General features: G+C 39.8%; 1 protein-coding gene across 1 annotated transcript in view; it reads right to left on the minus strand.

Annotated features, from left to right (window-relative positions):
* Positions 1-6,510: 6,510 nt before the first annotated feature.
* The window catches only part of DARS1 (aspartyl-tRNA synthetase 1), a 72,777-nt gene continuing 57,373 nt past the window's right edge, over positions 6,511-21,914 (minus strand). The window contains exons 8-16 of the mRNA XM_077830008.1: positions 17,992-18,103; positions 15,939-16,073; positions 14,805-14,952; positions 13,674-13,820; positions 12,578-12,620; positions 11,025-11,105; positions 10,190-10,301; positions 8,881-8,952; positions 6,511-7,146 (exon numbers count right to left, since the gene is read on the minus strand). Of these exons, the coding sequence (XP_077686134.1) occupies positions 7,055-7,146; positions 8,881-8,952; positions 10,190-10,301; positions 11,025-11,105; positions 12,578-12,620; positions 13,674-13,820; positions 14,805-14,952; positions 15,939-16,073; positions 17,992-18,103 (942 nt within the window). The 3' untranslated portion in view covers positions 6,511-7,054. The remainder of the gene's footprint in view (positions 7,147-8,880; positions 8,953-10,189; positions 10,302-11,024; positions 11,106-12,577; positions 12,621-13,673; positions 13,821-14,804; positions 14,953-15,938; positions 16,074-17,991; positions 18,104-21,914) is intronic.

Raw genomic sequence — 21,914 nt, forward strand, 5'->3', positions numbered from 1 at the left:
AAAGTACAGGAAGCACCAAAGACAAAGCTGGCACAAGCTAGCTAGTTCAACTGTAAGTGATGTGAACAGGATTCTGTAACTTGTATACAACCATCCTATGAAAAATAGCTAGTTTAAGGGGGGGAATTTGGAATGCACATCTTCTGTGTAAGATGAACTAAACACATTGTGAGATTTCACTTCCTGGGAAGGATTGGCAATGTATTAACTCTTTATCCTGTTCTATATTGTCTTTAGACAGTACATTTGACTGAGTTTGGTTATTTAGTGTCTTGAATGTTCTTAATATCGAATTGCAAGTATAGTCAGTTAGTTGGCTGTACACTTTGCGTCAATAACTGCCATGAGTAACAGTATTTAGAGCTTTTTTCTTTTTTTTTTTTTAATAGATAGCTGGATTTTGGGGCTGCTGTTGCTTGTAACCAAGAAAAATGGAAACTGGCCAGTCTGTCAGTAAATCCTTGTGTTCAGAGTGGGTGATTGGACTCTATGCTGTTTAGTTCATCCTTAAGCCAACATCCAGGTCCTTTAACACAAGCAGCCAATATGAACAGGTAGTAATATGAATCAGTGCATCTGGTGAAATATTAGGTTGTATGTTCTAAGAGTGCCTTTTATAGTAACATACACGTTTGCAAAGTCCAGTCAAAAAGGGGACCTGGCAGCATCTGGTCAGATCTACTGGCCGGACACCAAAATTCGGGTTACTGAGGGCATGGGAGGTGCCAGGTCATCACCTGCACCAGTCCCTTCTCAGCTGGGGCCGTCTCCTACCTGCGTCTGACCGCTGCAGCTCCCAGCTCCAGCTCCGCAGGCGAGTCCCACCAAACCTTGGGCGGTGGGGGAGCACTGAGTAATGGGGAGGGGGAAAGAGGAGCAAAGTGGGCGCGGGGGGGGAGGGCAGCAAGGCCTCGGGCAGAAAGAGGTGAGGCAGGGCAGGTTTCAGCACTCCCATGGAAGTGTCCAGTTTTTAAGTATTACAAAGTTAGCAATAACTATCCCACCTCTCCCCAAAATAAACAAACCATCACATTGTTCAGTGTGTGTGTGTTATGCTCCTTCCCCCATCTTGGGTCTGCTGTGTCTAATTAGATCAGGGGAGGGCAAACTATGGCCCGTGGGCTGGATCCGGACTGTCAGGGCTTTCAGTCTGGTCCGCGGGATTGCCAGCACCATGGTGCAGCGGGGCTAAGGCAGGATTCCTGTCTGCTCTGACCCCACACCTCTCCCAGAAGTGGCCAGCACTATGTCCCTTCAGCCCCTGGGGGGGGGGGGGGGAGGAGGGACAGAGGGCTCTGTGCACTGCCCTTGCCTGCAGGCACCACCCCCCACAGCTCCCATTGGCTAGGAATGGGGAACCGTGGTCAATGGGAGCTTTCGGGGTGGTACCCACAGGTGAGAGCAGCTTGCAGCAGAGCTGTCTGCCCTGCCCCACCCCCAGGAGCCACTGCCGGACATACTGGCCACTTCCAGGAACAACATATGGCCAGGGCAGGCAGGGAGCCTGCCTTAGTGCCACTGCCATCCCAGAGCTGCTCAAGCTATGTGGCACCAGGCTGGAGCCCACACCCCAAACCACTCCTGCACGCCAAGCCCCTGCCCTGAGCCCTCTCCTGCACACCGTACCCCCTCCTGCACCCCAACCCCCTCCAACACTCTGCACTCCTTCTGCACCCTAACCCCCTGCCCTGAGCCCTCTGCTGCACCCCGCATCCCTTCTGCACCCTAAGCCCTTGCCCTGAGCCCCTTCCTGCACACCACACCCCCTCCCACACCTCACCCCCTTGCCCTACATTCATGGCCCTGAATGCAATTTCCCCAAGCAGATGTGGCCTTCGGGCCAAAAAGTTTTCCCACCCCTGAATTAGATTGTGAGCTGTTCAAGGCAGGGACTGCCTGCTGCTCAAGGCACTAGCATGATAAGTAATAAAAGTTTTTGATCTGACAAAAAACGTAAGCAACTATGCAAACTGTTTGCTTTTTATCTGTATGCCATTACCATTATCTACCTTATCCAGCTACACTGATCTTTGGTATAAAATTTAGGCAATACATTTCTCTCACACTGAAAAGTTTATGTTTGTATGCTGTATGATCTCAGTCATTCTTTAAAGGCCATCCCTTCCTGCTGTGGAAGTTAATATTTCAGTAACATGAGACAGCAACAGAACAAAGGTATCAGGGCACTCTGCCATTATTTGGAACATTGGTGGAACCTAGTCTGTCCCCTGTTCTCCACCATATTTTATTTCAGAATTCAGGAAGGGGATCGTCACTTAAGATGAGTAATTTCCATCGGTTTCCACTTCTGACCTCAATACACTAGATTGGTAGAAGGAGCAAATACATTCCCCACCGTGGACGATGTTTATTTTGTTAGCAATGTAAACACTGACCCTGTGTGTCAATGTGAAGTTAAAGAAAAGCCATGACATTAGAAATTAGCAGAAAATGCATAAATTAGTTGAGACTTATTTGGCCTGTTAATGGCTACTACACTTGTAAAAGTCATTCACATATAACTTTATAATGTGAATACTCATGTTATGTGGACATTACTCATGCTAATAGCCAACTCTCGTTTTGGTTCTCATATGTAGAAGGGCTTTAAGTCTTTTAAAAAAACATATGCAAGTTAATGGAAGCTGCATACTGCTTCCCAAACCCTCCTCACACCACCCATGCACTGTCATTACAAACTGAACCCTTGACCAGATTCTAATAATGGACAGATGTTTAGAAAACAAAACTCAAGCCAGGTAGCTGTAATTAGGCAGGACCAGTGCAAGCATGAATGGGGCAGCCAGAGGGGAAAAAGGAATAGGGATATCAAAGCCAGCTACCCTCTTAATAAAATGCACCAACTTCTCTTACTCTTAATGTTCAGAGCAACTTTCAATAGCACTGTGAACTGGTTTTTGCTTCCTAATATGAGACTGGTTTCTCTGCTAATTTATTGTCTACAGCAGTGGTCTCCAAAGTGGGGTGCGCGGCAGGAGGAGCATCGCCGGACGGCATTCCGCTGTTGTTTTTCTTCGGCAGCAGCTCTGCATGCCTGCAGCAGGTCTTCCCCTCCGGCGGCACGCCTGCGGTTGGTCTTCCCCTCTGCTTTCTTCAGTGCCATTGTGGGGGTGCGTGATCCAAAAACTTTGGAGACCACTGGTCTACAGGATAGTATGCCTGGCAATACTCCTAAGTGGATTGTCCCTCTGCTGGGCAGATTCAAAGGCAATTCAGAGCTGTCAATCAGGAAGCCCACTGCTCTGTAGGTCCACCCCATAACTTCATGCTTCTGACTGCTAAAGTTGAATAAAGGAATGGAAATATTAATAAAGTTTGCTTCTGCCTGACTTCCTGCTGGCAAAGGCAGGACTCTGTTTCTATGCAGCCAGGGGATGGTCTGCAGAGCTTGGGGTCGCTGATTGTCAGCTTTGAATTGCCTTTGAATCTGCCCAGCGTGACAGAGAACTTTCTTATGAAGAATACAGATGTGTTCTCGTAAGAGAACTAGCCCCTAGGTTTACTTTGTATTAATATTTTAGAAGCAAAGCAAGTTTTACAGAGGCTCTGTGGCTATTTCTCTCTAATATCCTTTCTGATTCTGGAATGTTTGACTAGTTACACATGAGACTTTGATGTCCTTATATATATTTAAGAATACAAAAAATAGAAGTCTGGATTGGAATAAAGGAAGCAGTCATGCAGATCAGTGTTTAACATTTTGGGATCTTTCCCCAAAATTGGTGGAAATTAAGGATTACACACAATTAGTTTTTCTAAATCTGCTATAGGAGATTAAATATTTACCAAGACAGCATCCATACAATTGTAGGAGAACTATTTGTAAAGTTTTAACTGTATGTTATAATAAAGTGTTTTACACCCAAACTTACCCCCACATTAAAAAAAACCCACCACCAGAGCAGAATATAAATCTTAATGTAGAAAGTATTTGTTCTTGTGAATTATTTTTTAGGCAGCCAAGAGGAAATTGCACGTAAAGGATTATGCATATAGAGGAGTCCAGCCTCACATCCTAAATATGGCCCTAGTGTAGCAAGTGTGAATAAACTGAACTGAAACATGAGCTAGGACAGCTCCTATGGAAAAACAGATACAGCACATTGCCAGAGAGTACCCACAGTGATTACATGGTATGTATGCACCAAACATGCTGCATACTTACATGGCTAAAGGAAAAAAAGGCAACCTGCATTTAATTCTTTCTGAAACATAGTCTTTCCTCAATTTTTTTTTGGCACAAAACATGAGACAGTGATTTTTATCACAAATGGGGCTTCCAAAAAAACCTGTCACCCAGACACATTACCAGCTCTCTGTGAGAAAAGTTAATTGAATTTGATTAATCCCCATTAGATTAGCTGAATAAACAACTCTTTTGAAGCTAGTAATAAATCTGTAATAATCAGCTGTATTTATAATCCATGTAGCTTTGTTAAATACAACTGGGACACTGTAACAGATTTTAAACATAAATTAATAATTCTGGGAAAGTTCCACAATAAATCACCACAACAGCAAAGCTGTGCAGTGTATTCTCTGAATTGTATGACTTCTATCAAAGCTTTTGGCATCTTAAACTGATAATGTTTTATTAGAGAACTCCATCACAAAACATTCAAGGTTAAAGCCTTGTTAGATGGCAACTGCAAAAACTGATTAGCCTTTTTGAAAAATGCTCCACAACTGCACATAATTTGATCCTTGTATTATAACCAGTATCTGCTTCCCCAAGCACTTTATAGATGCTAAGTGTTGTTGCCATCTTGATTTTAAAGTTCCTCCTATAGAAGGCTCTCTAAACATGTTAAATGTTAAGGCCAACATTTTATAACAGGGGCGGGCAAACTTCTTGGCATAAGGGCCATATTGGGTTTCCAAAATTGTATGGAGGGCCGGCCCCTGCTCCCATCCACCTCCCCGCGCTTCTTTCCCCCTGCCTCATCCATTTTACCTTGTGAGTGAGGCTACTTCAGATAATAGCCTCACTGGAGTTATGTTTCTAACAAAACAAAATGCTCATTCTGAAGATTTTGCGAGTAGACATTTCATATATACAAAGATTAACAATTTTAATTTATTTCATTATAGAAGGCAATGCATCATTCTGAGAAGGAACAACTGACCTTGGTAGGCTTAAAAAAACCAATAAACTATTGAGAGATGGAAAAAACCAATCTCAAGCAAATTGGTTTTGTTTTTTTTTTAAACTGATCAGTGTTAGTAGAAATAAGGAAGAATATGACTAAATTGCTCCACAAACTGATGCTTGTGGGCAATAATCAATCCTAATTTGAATTTTTTTCCCTATATCTACATGGGTTGTTTAAAAGTAAAGACTAGTTAATACAAGAGCTTTCAGGTGGTAACACTGTGTTGGGGAAATAATTTACAAGTTTAAAAAATGAACAATAAAAAATATAGTTTTTCAGTTCTATGTATCAGAGATGCAAAACAGTGGCGTAATGCTCAGTTCGTCCTGCTCATGGGAGTTATAATTAACAGAACACAATATTTATTGGCTCACATTATTCTCCTGTCTTAAAATGATGGTGTAAATATGTAAAAACTTTCTCCCTCTTTTACTAACTATTCCATAAGGACCGGACACTAAGAAACCACCTCATGGGAATCTCTTTTAAAATTCATTTTCTATGCATTCCTCTTGAAATGTTTTTGCTGATTTCTCCTCAGATATTCCTGTTTCGTATGTTGTCAGAGGCTTTACCTTTAGAGCACCCCTTTCTGGGTGCTTCTTTTGCCCCAACACCTTTCTCTTGCAGCAGGATTTGCTATAGTGTTGGTCCAAAGAGGGGGCTGTGTCCCCTGAGTTGTAAGTATCAGGGAAGCAGTTCCTTCCTCCCTCCCTGTACAGTTCTGTAACTCACAAAAAGTCCAGCTTTGCCCTATTCTCCTTGCAAGGCAATGGGGTCAGTTGTCAGGGCTGGGTTTCTAACCCCTTGTCAGGCTGAGGGACCAGGCTGAGTTTCCTGGGCTCTAAGTAAAAGAAGAAAATAAACAAGGTAAACAAGGTCTATCTACTTATCCAGAGGGTCCAGGCAGCAGAGAATCTTAAACGTCTTTTCTAGTCAGCAGTCCCTGCTCTGTGGGTTTAGGGAGTTCTGTGAACTAGTTCTGTATCCTCCTTACTGGGTTTAGATACTCACTTTTAAGGAGCTGGCCTTCTCCTGGTGGAGCAGGCCTCACAGGTGTGTGGGGTTGGAGCTGACTGCCCAGAGTAGGTCTTTAACCCCCTCCTGACAGGGACGGGGCAGGTTCCTACCACATACATGGGTAATACACACACTATCTTAAAACCAAGAGTGGTCCCATTGTCTTTATATTACTTTCTGAAGGAGTTTTATACGAAAAGAAAAAAAAATAAACCAATTAAACTTCAGGTGGTTGTAGCATCTCTTTCCAAACAACTTCTGTATGCTCAGGATTATTTTATATTAACCCAAAGAAAAAAGACAGATACGGTACAGATAATTTACTTTGAGTTTTACTGCAATCTATTTTTACAATTTAGTATGAACACTTTTAGTTAAGAAAGTTCAACTTTTCACCTGCTTTTCATAATACTCAGTTTATCATGCAAATTAGTTAGCAACTTGCTACTTTCTGCCTGCTTTTTAGGTTACCATTGTATACAGTTATTGTTTAAACTTCAATCAAATACTGCACTAGAGGATATACAGTCTTTTTGCTGTAAGTTAAAAATTCATATCTTTGTAATCTTTATTGCACAAACAATTTATTAAAACTGAAGTGTTTAGAAACTTACTAAGTAATGCATTAGTATAACGTTAACTGAACGTAAGTATTACATAAAAAATGTACACACACCTATTGCAAAGAGTCCGGATTTATTAAAATACTTCCCTTTAAACAGATGGTAGTGAAGGATTCAAAAGGTTATTGTTGTGGCACTTCAGTAGATTTGACTTCCTTATTTTAGTGCATATTACAAGTAGTCAGGGTATAGGCTGATCAATAGCAGGGGACTGGAGGAAGCTTTCAGACAGACGTCTTAAGGAGTTAGTCGTTTGGGATCCCGAGGGAACATGGAGGTTTGACGAACATTGCTCAGTCCCAGATAGAGCATAGTTACTCTTTCCAACCCTGCAAAAATTAAATCCAGTCTAGTCACTCATTAGTTTCTAACTCTTGACAACATGAACACACAGTTAGCAATTCTAGCAAGCTTTATACACAGCAGAGTAAGGACCACCACACAATAGGGCATACAACTGCTCTGAGGTATCAGTATAACTGACTACAAAATGGAACTAGCACCAGAAAAAATGAAAGTTTCCCAACACCACACACATTCTGCCATGTGTTACTCTGCCTCATAAAACTAGTTACTGTGTACCTGGATTGGGCTATGCACACTAAGTAGGTGAGCACTAAAGGACAAAATGGAGTCCCAACTTCATTGGGAGCCTCTGGGTGCTACAATAAATAAATAATAATAATAATAAAGATGGAGAAGAGAGAAAAAAAATGAGGGAGACAGGAGTGCTGTCTTAAGAACATAGTAGATGCCAGTACACATCCGAGCAGTCTCTGACAGTGTCTAGTACCAAATATTTCAGGGCAAAGTGTCAGAAACTTTAGTAGACAACTATGGAATAACCTATGCTGAGGGGAAGTTTCTTCCTTATCCCCTAGTGGTTATAGGCAATTTAGAACTCATACCTGCTACTGGATGTAGCTGAAATTATTATTCCTTCCAGTGTGCAGTATTGTGTATTTATAAACGCTGAATTTTATGTGCCATCATGCTGCCCATTCACCTAGCTTTTTTAGGTTTCTCTAAAGTTCCTCACAGTCTTCTCTAGAGATAATTATTATGTTGGTCAGGACATCAGCAAATGCTGCCACTTCACTGTTCAAGCTGCCTTTCCAGCTCACTGACAGTTGCATCTTACATAAAGCCCTCTCTGCAATGGGTTGCTTACAATTTCTTATAAATCTAATTACTGAGGAAAATATCTGATTTAGAAATTTTTCTGAAAATTTGTTTAGAATTTTCTAAATTCATTTTACAAAGATAAGACACCCATGCAAAGAGAGACCGGAACAAAGAGCATTGGTTTCGGGCACTTATTGTGTTTAAGACACATATAGAACTCTATTTCAAAATGCGTGAATAGGTTACATTTTGCTGCTGAGACCAGTGTGTGCAATTGCAAATTGCTGTGCTTAACATGCATTTTAAAATTTAATGCTATACACTTCGAAAAATTCTCTCATTTTTGTTCACTTTAATATTTAAAATGCTCACACATAGGAAGCCCCTAAACCTCAGTATCTTTGCTGAACAAGTAGCTGCAGCCAAAGCTGATCAATGAGATTCAGCTGAGTAACTTCACCATAAATAAAATAAACGCAATCACTGGTTTCTCCTGACTTCAGAATGGCTTAATCAAAAGCAATGAGGGGCCTAGAGCCTCCACTATCTTTATTCACTTTAAGTCAGTTATAATAAATCATACGAAGTAGAGTATTTCTTTATTAAAGTTGGAAATAAGAATGATCAACGTGACTAACAAGTGATTTATTCTTGTGCTCATGTGTCTTTGAACATTGGCAGATTGTTCCCTCAATATTTTCCATTTTATGAAATTACTAATGCTCACAATTTAAGCTTTTTTCCTTAAATATTCTTAGATAAGGAGCTTACGATGTTGCTCACCAAGGCCACACCATACATCCAGGTTAACTTTTTGAATTTTATTCTGAACACTTGATTGATTACTGTAATCATAAATAAAGTTATTTGAGACTGACCATCTGAAGTTAAACTTGGGTTGGAATCTAGCAAAAATAAAATCAAGGCAGATACATTACCTATCCCACCACCTGCATGGGGAGGTGCACCAAAACGGAAGGAATCAATGTAAGCCTTTATTTTCTCCAAGTCTAGAGAAGAAAATAATTTTTATTTTCATGCAGTGCTAATGTTTTATCTTACTAATATACGCAAAGAAGCCCAAAGACTAAATGCTTGGATGTGTCTATAATGATTCTACAAAACAAAAACTGGGCAATGAAGCTGTGAAACCAGATGTCAGTCTGTAGCCATCAAACAGATGTAAATAATGAAGCACTGTCTGGAAGCTATGACTTTATATGGAATATTCTCTTTAATTTATGAAACTCCATGAAGTCCCCTGATGTGATTTACTTGGGGAATGCCTTTTATAGTGGAATGACAGCTAGGCCTCTACTGTACATCATGGCGATCTTAACCCTTACAGAGCTGAGGAATATAATGGAACATTCGTGCTGGTACACTATACTGAGGAGCTGAAGCTCAGTGTACCCTCTTCAGCTTCTCTGTCTCCTCACAGCCACCAGCAGAAGACCTCTCCCAGCTGCTGTTCCTTACCTCCAAGATAGATGCACTGCCACCCTACTTGCTACCCTTCACAAAGTAGCCCGACTCAATACTCACCTCACCTCTGCTGATTCACTTCTGTTTTCCACACATTCTCTTCTGTCTCCCTCTATTATTCAGGCTGCATCCATGCTAATTCCCTCCCCAGTTCCACTGATGGATGTTCCCTACATGACCCATTTCCCCTCTAACTGGTTCAAAGCCCAATGGTCACCAACAGTGGGGAGTTGCACTGAAAGTGGTATACCAGAAATCAGCATGACTTCACAGCTGCAGGTAACCATGCCAGGGTGGGACTTGCTCTGGTAAGAGTGCCCTGTCTGTTGCTGCAGAAGGCCTTCCTACTTCCTGTACTCTCTACAGCTCTTAGAAAATAGTTTATATGTTTTTCATAAGGATTAACAATATAATGGATTAAAAATGGTTAAATTAGAAATAAATTAGTTAATGTTGTGCAAGTGTCAGTATTACTATTGCAATATTGCACACGATTATGATATCAAACTGTCCCAAAATCTTTCTTGAAAGGTATAAAAAAAACATTCAGAACTCTCTTGATGCAAATGATTCAGACAAGGAGTATGCCTGTCATGCCTGAAACTAAAGACAGAAATAGAGAAAAAGGTTTTGATTTCATGCTTCAATTTTGAACTGTTCTCTCCCTCATTACCAATGCTTTGCACAGATTTTGGAAGTCATATGAAAAAACAAATTCTATCTCACAATTTATAATCTTTCAAAGTTTAAACATTTTATTACCAATGCCATGATGCTGGGCTCTTTCTGTCAGCAGCTGAGGATTGTGAATTCTCTGAGCCCCAGATAAAATCTCTTCCCCTCTCATGAACATATCATAGGAGTTGGAGTTTTTCTGGAAAGGAAAAGTTTGCATTTCATTAGTGATTGAAGTTGGAGAGAAGGGTGCATTTCCCACTGACACCTGCTCAGCCTGCAACCAGCCAACATGCACTTTTCAGTAAATTCACCTATGATACTTGATGCGGCGAGATGACGGTGTGAAGTACTGTGGGCTGCAGCAGCATCAGTAAGTAAATTCAGCTCTGCTTCCTGTCATCACATTCAGACAAACTTGATTTATGAACCTGAATTCTTCCACCTCCCTCTTTGCAGAATCACAACATTTATATTTGGAGTTTCAGCAAATGTAAAAACGCAGAGCCCATTCTGGCAACAATTTGGGGACTCCATACAAAAACTAAAGAAAACATAGCTTCCTCTGCAGCTTTTATTCCCCTGTAAGAATAGTTTTGCTCTCCATGCATTAGTGACTACAGAAACAGCAGTACTCTATTAGACAAGGACTCTGCTGGGAAGTTTTCTCCTACGGGTTTCTAATATTTACAGCTCTGTTTTCTTTCTGGCAGATTTTTACTAGTAAATGTAACTGTAATACATGTATGGCCCATCAGACATTGTTTTACTCCTAATACCAATGTGAATAACAAATCTTATTGGAACTGCAGATCACATATAAAAAAGTTTTTAACTCAGCTGTGTTTTGTCAGATTAGGTTTTCATAGCTAGATTAAAACTTTGCTTTTTCACACTGACAACACTACACAACTTTACTTACGGGATTTCCTGGGTCCGGCATTGTATAGAAAGGCCTCACAGCCAGAGGATATTTGTCAAGAATATAGAAGTCTGTATCATACTGTAAGAAGACCAAATATTTTAATAAAGTGAATACTAGATCAAATGGGGTGAGGTGAGGGTTACATAGAGGAAGCCACAATCAATGATTGTTTTAAATCTAAACAAAAGGTCTGTTAGTTTAAAACCTCATCTTTTTATTAACTTTTGCACAATTTAAGAAAAGGAGAAACAGTTGGTCCATTTATTTCACCATATCTTAGCTTGAAAAACAATAGTTAAAAAGGGGTACTACTATACTATCTTTACTAGATTTTTGGACACTGCAATTGTAATGAGCTCTAGCATTCTTGAATATAAAATTCCTTGTCCCAATAAATGTGGTGTTGTTTTTTCTAAATTTGCCAAACACAGATTTTCCCTTCTCCCACCATTCCTAATGGAAGCCAGACTAAAGGGCTACATTTTATTTATGTTCTTAGTGCACCAGGTTGAATGTACTCAGAATCATGTTTGTCAGTGAACTAGTTACTGCAAAACTACCAGGAGAAACTCACATTGTGTTTTGGTTAGAGGAACTAAAAATGTTTTCTGGGAAGAGTAGTTTTTTAAAGCATTATCATTTTGAAATTTACAATCTATGAGATGGTAAAAAATAAATATTAAAAAACCCAATAAAAAGATATTCAAATATTTACTTTATAGTTTGCTTTTAAGAACAATTATTCATGTGAAAGAAAATAAACTGTCAATAGATTGATGAATAGTAAAAAAAAAAAAAAACCTCGCACACATATCTAGAACAGAGATCCTCAAACTGTGGGGCGCACCCCCCCTCGGAAGGTGTGTAGAAACGTTTGGGCAGGCCACAGCAACCCCGTAGGGGGGCGGGGAGGGAGCATCACCCAGCCCCAGCCCTGCACCTGGCCCTATCCCCAGCTTCGGTGCGGCTCCACACCCAGCCGGGGGCTTGGCACCCCAGCTACAGCTCCACTCCTGGCCCCACCTCCGCCCCCAGCTGCAGCTCTCTTCCAGGCCTGGGGCCGAGGCCGGGGCCAGGACCGGTGGTGCACCTGGCCGTGGACCAGGCTGCAGGCCCCCACCGTGGCCAGCTGCAGCTCTGCTCCCGCCCCTAGCCTCGGCCCCTTGCTGCAGCTCTGTTCTCAACCCCACTTCTGGCCCCAGACCCACCCCCAGCTGCGACTCCAACCTCAGCCCTCTTACCCCGTCCACATTCCCACTCCCCCCATCCAGACCTGCAGCCCCACTCCCAGCCCCAAGGGGTACGGACAGGGGTAAGTGGGGGGCACGCCCCTCAAAAGTTTGGGGACGACTGACTAGAATAATCATTGAGGAAGTCTTATGTCAATCATAGAATGCTGCCCAAATGACTCTGGCCTGTTCTGAAAACAGCCTGAATTAAAGATGCAAAAAGCTGTTTTGTACAAAACAGACATTTCTCTTTAGTTTTCTATGTTGAGATTAATCTTCAGTTTTAATAAAGAGAGTAATTTATTCTGAAGTGATAGTTACCTTCTCTTTCACCAGACGACCCAGAAGCTTTTCATTTGGTGTGCTGAAAAGAAATATTCTCACCATCAGAATATATCAACTTAGACCTTTACCAGACATACACCTCAAAGAACTAAACAGATTTATATCTGATGGGTTCCCCCACACCCTCCTTTGGAAAACATACAAATAGTTCCTGAATATTTTTAGATCCTACAACTCAGAATTTTAAAAACATTAATCACATTTCTTTGTGTTCTTAAATGAAGTATGGTAGTGTCCTACAACATCCCACTTTGCAGACATATAACCCCCCTGAATTAACTAATATCTACATATGTGCTTGCTATTACCTTGCTAGTTCTTCTCACATTATTTTGATTAGTGAAAGACTATGGGCCTGATTCCCCACTGCCGTGCACCTTGCACAGTCATTGACACTTGTGTAAAATGGGTGTAAAATGCTACCACTTAGATATGGAAATAAGCATTTTGCAATATTGTGCCCTTAGACTGCAACCTTTTGGGGGCAGAGATCTGTTATTTTTATTTACCTGTAGAGTAACCCACACCTCTATGTTTTTGTACATATGTGAAAGAACAGAAATGTTTTAATGTAGTAAATGTACTTGGAAGCTATTGTGAACCCACAGGGCCTTTATCCAACTTCCACTGATATCAGTGAGAATTAGATCAGGACCAACGTTAAACAGGAAAAAATGTATAGCCAATTTCCATGGTAGAAGGAGTGATTAATAAGCAAGATTTTTGACCGGAGAGTTTTTGAACTAAAATCACGCACAGATTCCTGCCACTCCTAGGCAGAAAAGTGTTTTATTCTTAAAAGGAGTTCCACCCTCTTCGTACTTTTAGTTTGTTTTGTGTTGGGTTCCAGGGCTTTCTAAGGTATAAAATCTACAGTGGAAAAAAAAATTATTATTTTCACATTCAGTCACTTTAATTTTTTAACAGATATGGTCTAGTTTATTCTTCATTTCAAAACTTGTGATGTGCTCTCCTGCTTTTTGGTCACACAATGCAAAATTGACACCTTAACAACAGATGGTGCTAGACCACTTTTACAAGATTGTGCTACATTCCAACAATATGTATGTACCTTAGATCGTCTTCATCACCCATCTCTACTCCAGCTTCCCTGAGCATAGCCAGAGCTTCACGGTACTCCAGCCTCAGAGTTGGCTCCAAAAACTTAAATGGTTCACAAGGAAACTGTTTGTTCACTGTCAGAATTTCAGTTTGAAACCTGTATACATTGGGGAGGGAGGAGGGGCGGAGAGGAGAGGTATTTAATTTGCAGTGGAGCAATAAGCTTACAATTGCAGTGCATACTTTTGCCACAAGAAGTCACTCTTGCAACACACAAAAACTAATTTGAAGCAGTTTCTAGGAGAGTTCTATATAATCAAAACTGAATTTTATCCAAGATAATGCAATCCCCATTTAAATATTACAGAAGTTAAATATTTTAACACTACTCTTGCTGCTTCATTCCTCTCTCAAGAAGTAACTGACTGACCAGATTATTCCTCATAATCATTGCTCTTAAAAACAAAACAAAAAAACCCAACCCTCTTTACTAGCTCTATTCTTTGAAATTAAGTATTACGTAAATCCAACATTAAAAAAACAGATTTCCTTTTGGTCGGGTAATAAGATCTGTGTTTCTGGCAGCAAGATACTGTATAATCTGTAAATGGATGTTAGATTTCCTCCCAGAACTTGATGAACTAGATTTGTCATGTGAGGTATGTAGCAAAAAATGGAATACACTGTTCTTGGCTTTCATAGCAGATAATGCTGACTACTACAATAAACAGGATTCTAAAAAAATTTCTGCAAGAGCAAATATATAGCTCAACATCAAAATAAGGACAAAGAGTTTGTATGTGCACAAAAGTAAGGACATTTAAATTTGAGGACAGATAATTTCTTTTAGGAGGCCATTCCAACAGAAGAACAGTGAGTTTTCTTAATGCCCTCTGACATACCCTAGGAATTACAGCCCCAGGTAGAAAAAGATCATTTCCTGTCCTGATTCTTCAGTGAATTCCAAAATCTAAGATGCACAGGGCAAGTCTAGCAGAGTAAGAGCTTTAATTCTGAAGCGCTCTCGGTATAAATCAGGTTCCTAGCAGTTATTTGACAGAGCGCCCACTACTTTCCTGCGAGGACCCTAGAGATCTCAAGCAGATGAAGCTGTTCACGGAATGAAAAATGCTCTGTTTACCTTTCTTGAAGTCCCTTGAATATCTGTACTAAGGTGTCCGCAATCTCATCAACCACTTCATGATAGTGGTAATTAAAAGCCATTTCAATATCCAGACCAACAAACTCAGTTAGGTGTCTGTGTGTATTGGAGTCCTCAGCTCTAAACACTGTAAAATTAGAGTACAAATTCTGAATGATCTTGTATCCTAAAGAAAATGACTACAATAGTATTTGATTTACAAAAAATAACTCAGACAATCATATCATGTCTTGCATCAATCATGCACTGCTGTATGTGAGCACGACAATTCCTTTTACTTAAAACCACATACAACTCTTCCTGTAGAGATGGGCTGTCCCCAGAGCTTAATTTTGGTAATGAGCAAGACTTATAACATTTGGTACCTTTAGAAATCTTTAGTTCTCTTACGTTAGAAGTTGTTCTGCCAATTTAGAAATAAATCACTAGTTACCAACTTTAAATGTACTAGTTTTACAGTTCTGAGAAAGATATATGTTAGTGCTCAGCAGACACTATTTCTGTTTTTCAAAAGCTTTTGAGGAAAGGGAGATTGGAAATCAAGGCCTAGGGTTCTTTGCTCTAAATCCAATTTACATTGGGGGTGTTGTTTAAATGAAGTTGTTGGTAGACATACAACACAGGATGGGTGCATTTTAGGAATTAAAATAAATTTAAAGAATGTAAAAAACTATGCATATTTTTAACTGCTTGGTATTGGACAAGTGAAGAATGTTCATCAAGAATCATCAGCTTCTGGCATCACAGAGTTAGTAGATACTTTGCTAGCTTGTTTTAGCTCATCATTGAATTATTGACTTCCATTCCAGTCCTCCCTCTTTTTCATCCCTGGGCCTGGAATATTACATAGCAACATCTGCTAGAGAACACCAGTGCTTTCTATCAACGCATCTGACTTGAGCATTGCACTTTTATTCCATCAGCTTACCCCTTAAACACTGTCATTATGTCAGTCCAATTAGTAGCCCTTCCTTGAAACTTTTGTTCAGTATGTAGAGAAAGCAGCAAAAGGAATCAAACGTTCAGTGTGTGCACATCATCCCATTTGTCACAGGCTTGCTCTAAGCCATCACTGCAGCATGAAAAACTCTGATAAAACAAAGTTATTCTGACCTGGTCCAATGCAGAAAACCTTTTCGAAGTCAGCACAAATACACATCTGCTTGTACAGTTGTGGGGACTGAGCCAGGTAGGCACTGCTTTTGAAGTAGGATACAGTAAACACATTGGCTCCTCCTTCACTGGGAGCTGAAAAAGCAAGTGTTCACAACAATTAAAATATAAACTTACAAAATCTGAGGTTGATCTATTCAAGTACCTTTGGGTTCGTATGTAAAGTTTAGGATGAGATATTTCAAAACCAATTAGGAGAATATACATAGAGCAACCATTAATTTCAATGGGAATTGTATGTCTAAATCCTTTACTCAGTTTAGGGGTGTAACACGCTGGGCATAAAAAGTTATCCTGAAAAAGCAAGAGCATGCACACTTGCGTGCAAAGTCATAAGGAGCCAAGAACTCCTGCATTCTAATCCCACAACTGAAACCGACTCCCTTCTGTGCCCTCAGGTGAGTCACTTTACTGTTCTGTTTCTCTGTCTATAATATGAGAAAAATACTTTCCTACCAAGCTAACAAAGGATGTTGTGAGGAATTGTTAGCTAATGTTCTTAAAGAGTTTTGAAGATGAGAGAGTACTATGTAAATACTGAAAGATTATCATCTCTTCCATGAAGATGAGCTTTTCTCTTTTACCAATACCCTCTCTCCTCAAACTCATGCACAAAAATTGTTATGCCATTTGAGTTGCAACACAACTTTCCCCCACAAAGATCTCAGATTTTCAGCAGCTATTTTTGCACATTCTCAGTAGAAATGGCTTAATTTAAGTAAATACGGTAACATAATTATTCTTGAGCATGGAGCAACAACTTTTGAAATCTCAAAGACTGAAAACAGCTAGGATATGAAAATTAGCATAGACTGTACCTACTTTACTTAACGATTTTGCATAAACATAACCTCACTGAAACAAATAGGATGTCTGCACTATTGGTATGCAACACAGTAAGAATGGCACACTTCCTGGTGGGTCATATGCAGAGAGACCCTGTGAGCCATTTGTACTACAGCATCATTTCATAGTTTTATAACACAGAGACATCTAACATGAAGGTGGTGAACTGCTGCATTCAGTGAGATTTTGTGTAGTAAGACAATTGCTTACATATATTAGGTTATAAAAAGGCTGCTGTTACAGTCTCAGCTGACAACTGGTTTCATAAAATGAGAATTACAAAATCCACTTCTAAGAAAGATGTCTGGGTAAGGCACATCCAAGAAAGAATACCACCACTAATACTTTGCCCTGATACAGCACCTTCCATCAGAGAACTGCCATATACCTTAGCAACATCACTGATGCCTCACATACCTGACAGGCACATACCATCTCCCAATTTACAGATGGGAGAAGTGAGGCACTGAGCCGTTAACTGACTTGCTCAGAGTCACACAGCAAATCAGTGGCAGAGCCAGGAACAGAATCTACATTTCCCAGCTCCTAGTCATGTGCATTAGCCATTAGGCCATGCTTCTATGCAAAGCTATGTTAGCAGCTTCAAATAACCTTATTTTGCTCTCTACAGATCTGACAACTTGCAATATTTTCTACCATGGAATGATCTTATGTTCAGTATCAAGGGAGAGAAGACTCTTCTGTGAGGAAGCTGCATTTAAGTTACAAAACTACATACAAGTCTCCTCTTGTTTATGTAACCAGGTGCATCTGATTTTAGATTGGTGGTACCCAACATTCAAGAGTGTTCAGGTTCAAGAGCAATCTTTGTTTAACTTAACAGAATTTTTACATGCCCATGAGAGACTGCAAGTCAGCTAAGAATAATCCTTTCTTGTCAGGAGTACTAACACTAAAAGGTGCAAGCACTGGGCCAACTACTAACATCTAGGGATAGGAGAACAACAGAACACACTGTTTTTCCTTTCTAGAAGATGCTATTCTAAACTTAAAAGATAGTAATTTATTGCTTGTTAAAAAGAAAAAAAATCATCATTTTTCAGCCCCCCAAATAACAATCCAGTATCGCTGTGCTAAGTAAATGCCATCCCTCAGATTTGTAGTTGGTAATTAAACCACACAGTACCTGAGATGATTTTGGGAGTCTGAATTTCCACAAACCCCTTGTGAATGAGAGTTTCTCGAAAGAGCTGACAGATACCAGACTGAAGGTGGAAGACAGCTTGACTAGTACAGGTCTATAAGAAAGGAAATAAAATAATTAATCCTGAATTAGTTTTACTTGTTGAACTTTATTACTTTTGTCATGACCATGGAATGTTTAAGCTATTCTCTCAGGAGTGCTTATCCCATATTCCCAATGGCCTGAAAAGAGAGAAATCTGAACTGAGAATTACTGATTACCCGAAAACAGTAATAGCAAAGGTAACAAGTGAAACCCTTTTACTTCACTTTACAATGCATACAGTTACAAGAAGGCACTAATGTGAATTTTACGCCCTCTTAAAGAACCACTAAGTTGTGAGATACATCATGCTTCTCCAAGACTAGATTTACAGTACGATAACACTGTAAAAGCTAAATCTACTAGGAAGCTTTCATTGCATTGAACCAAAACAGATGCAGAAATATATAATGGATTAGTTTTAAATGAATACAAGATAAAAACAATGACCTTGGTACAACACATAAGGGAGAAAAAACTGTTTAGTCCTGTTAAAGAGACCACTGAAATACAGGGCCTTTGGAGGTGATATAAGATGTACCTATAGACATAAAACCCCCCCAAACGAGACATAAAAGCATTTAAAATTTCCCACAAAAACTGGTCAAGTAAACTGCCTTTTGTTCAGTCTTTCCCATGTTTGCTGCAAAATGTAAATCACCTTTTAAAGTGAAAACCTTAAAAAAAACGGTTATAAGAATATTGCTTTTCATGTGTGCAACAGTTAACGCACTTGTACATCTAAGTGCACTAAATATTCCTGTAACGCTTTCTGGAGCTCTGGTGTAAAAAAAGTAAGTCAATGCTGAAAAATACTTCAATACGTCAACACTGAACCCACATCTGATTTCATGCATATACAGCATGAAACCTGACAGTTAGTGATCTACAGCTGTATATAAATATATCAGATCTTTCAGTTGCTTGCAGGAGTTAACATTTTTTTCAAAAAAATATGATCTGCGTCATAGCACTGTTTACTTCTTCTTTCTGCAGTGTATCTGACTTTTCAGTTAGGTGAGGAGAGACTTGTGGTTTTTCACATGACATGCCACCAAACCACATATACCCATAAACCAATCAAAACAAATCACAATCATCCAAGTTTAGACAGACAGCATACCGAATGCTTGGAAACAAACCTAGGCTCAGCTCCATCGGAAGATGAAAATTTCACTCAACTCAAAAAGCAAAATAGAAAGCTGTAAAATATAGTGGCCTTGTAATAAAATGCCAATACACTCTAAATTATCAGTCTGATTACATGTTTTGGTGATGAGTGAGACTCTCTTTATAGTTGCTGGAGTTTTCACAGACTAATGTCTTAACCACAACTGTACTCCCAATACTTTCAGAATGTGGAAACTAAGGTTTTGAACAACAGTTAAGAAATGAGTCCTCTCTACCTTTTTTCAACCCCTGCCCTGCTCAGTTTCCAAAATATATTCACTCCAAGAGGCAGGCACAGATGCCAAGACAACGAATTGACCCCAAGTCTTGTGGGCTTAGGCATTGCAGTATAGAGTGCTATATCCAGACCATGGGAATGATCCAGAGGGATATTTTTCTGTTTTCCAATTTAATACTGAAAAGTTGGAAGATATTGTCCACCAGATGATGACCATCCAAGCCATCAAATTTGGGACCTAAATTGTCAGTGCCTTATATCTGATTACGAAGGAGATATGTGCTATTATATGGCACTATATGATATGCCACTATCAAAATGCTCACAAAGGCAAGTTCCTAGAGTATTCCTTTTAGGTGGCAGAGTAATAATGCCTCTTCCATATGTTTGATGGACTACCATTAATTCTATGAGAGAGAGAATTCCTGGGCTACAAAATCATGAAAAAGAAAAAGAAATGGGATTTTGCTATACCTCTTCCTTCCCAATCTGAAAGCAATTATTTGTTCTGCAGCCTAAAACTGTACACAGTAATACGGCCAGCTGAGATCTAACCATTCTCTTTTATAAGTAGTTTCCCCAAGAATTCCTCTTCTATTTCTTTAGCAAGACCAAAGAGCAAAGACCGTGGCTTCTTAATCCCACATACAGTACTAAGTTCTCTTTAAAAAAAAAAAAAAAAAGTGAGTATTTGTGAAAGTTGTCAGATTGACAGGCCTAGAGATCGATGCTTTTATTTAGTTACATAATGGGTATAGCACAAGCAGTGACAATGCAACCCTCTCCAAAGTGCCTCAATGCTGACCTGATAGGACCACCTCCAAAGGTGATATGGTAGTTGATTTTCAATGCTCATTCAATCATTGGCTTCTCTGTGGAGACTGCCAAGAAGGGTACCTATTTAAAGTCCATTGTGATGTGGAAAACCTATTCAGCGGGAATTAGACAGGCCACCAACTCATTTCACACAGGCTGCTAAAGAGCCATCACTACCAATGTAAAACAAATTCAAACTGCTGACCTAGAAGTGAAAAGCTCTGTATCCTATTACCAGTTTCCTGAGCCAGCCAGTCCTGAACTGAAGATGTGACAAATTATTCCCTGTCAATATGAAGCAACACCTCTCTCATTTAAACATTTTCACTACATTAAAATAAGCCTTAGGACAACACAGATCTAAACTGAACTGGCTAAAGAAAGGAATTCAGACTGTCACCCTAACCTTAACTATCTCAGCTGATGTATCTAGTATTGTGGGGTTTTACAGTGGTATGCAATGCTGTTACCCATGTGCTACAATACCTAAGTACAAAAGACCAAATTAAACAGTTACAAGCTCTGACTGTGAATAATTTTTACTATTGCCTTTAAAAAAGTTACACCACCATTATTATTACTCCTACAACACAAAACCTTCCACTGATATATTGGCAAATTACATTGTCCGTGTCCATTCCATTGTCTGTGAAGATTCCTTCATGGAATTAAATGGGAAATTGAAACAAACACATGCTACTTATATGTTATACCTATTGCAGTATTAATGTTCCAAGTAGGTCTTCTGATTTGGTTTCATATGCCAGCTCATCTGGCCTCTGTCACAAACAATGGAAGAAATCCTGCTAACAATTTGAATCTTATGCTTTCTTGGTCATAATCTCTTCCCATTTTCAGCTATCAACTACTATTTTTTGGCCATTTTAATAATACAAAGTAGAATTAAAAATAAGCTACATTTTAAAGATATAATTAAGCTTGTAAATATATAGTGAACACATTTCAGTCAAAAGGGGTTGTCTACAATAGAGTGACTGTAGCCATACAAAATACCTAGACAGAGAAAGAAGTGGTTCCAATGGAATTGAGGGCACTTAGCACCTTGCAGGACTGAGTTACAAGAGAGTAGCAATTTGAGCTCAGACGGGCAGAGCCAGGAACTATGAGTACAGCTAAGATTTTGTCATGGATATTTTTAGTAAAAGTCACGGACAGGCGCAGACAATAAAGAAAAATTCACAGAAGCCTGTGCCCTGTCCCTGACTTTTACAAAAACTAGCCATGATAAAATGGGAAGGGGCTAGGCAGCTGTGGGGTGGCTAAAAGCTCCAGGGCCCCCACCACCCATGGGGGCTCAGAGCTCCAGGGTCCCTCTGACCCCCATGGTGGCAGGGAGCTGCAGGGTCCCCCTGCCACATCCCCAGGGGTAGGGAGCTGTGGGGATCCCAACAAATTGCTGAAGAGGTGTTTATGCTCAACCAAACTATTTTTTTTTAAATGGTGTGCAAAAGGAGTAAGCATTCTTTATATTTATTCTGCAATGAATGAAAAGTCAGTGCATATTGCAGGCTCAGAACTATTAGTTTAAAGCATTTGTCACTAACGTGTGAAAGAATATTTTCATCCAGGTAAAAACAGT

The sequence above is a fragment of the Eretmochelys imbricata genome, chromosome 11 (assembly GCF_965152235.1).
Source record: "Eretmochelys imbricata isolate rEreImb1 chromosome 11, rEreImb1.hap1, whole genome shotgun sequence".
Lineage (NCBI taxonomy): Eukaryota > Metazoa > Chordata > Testudines > Cheloniidae > Eretmochelys > Eretmochelys imbricata.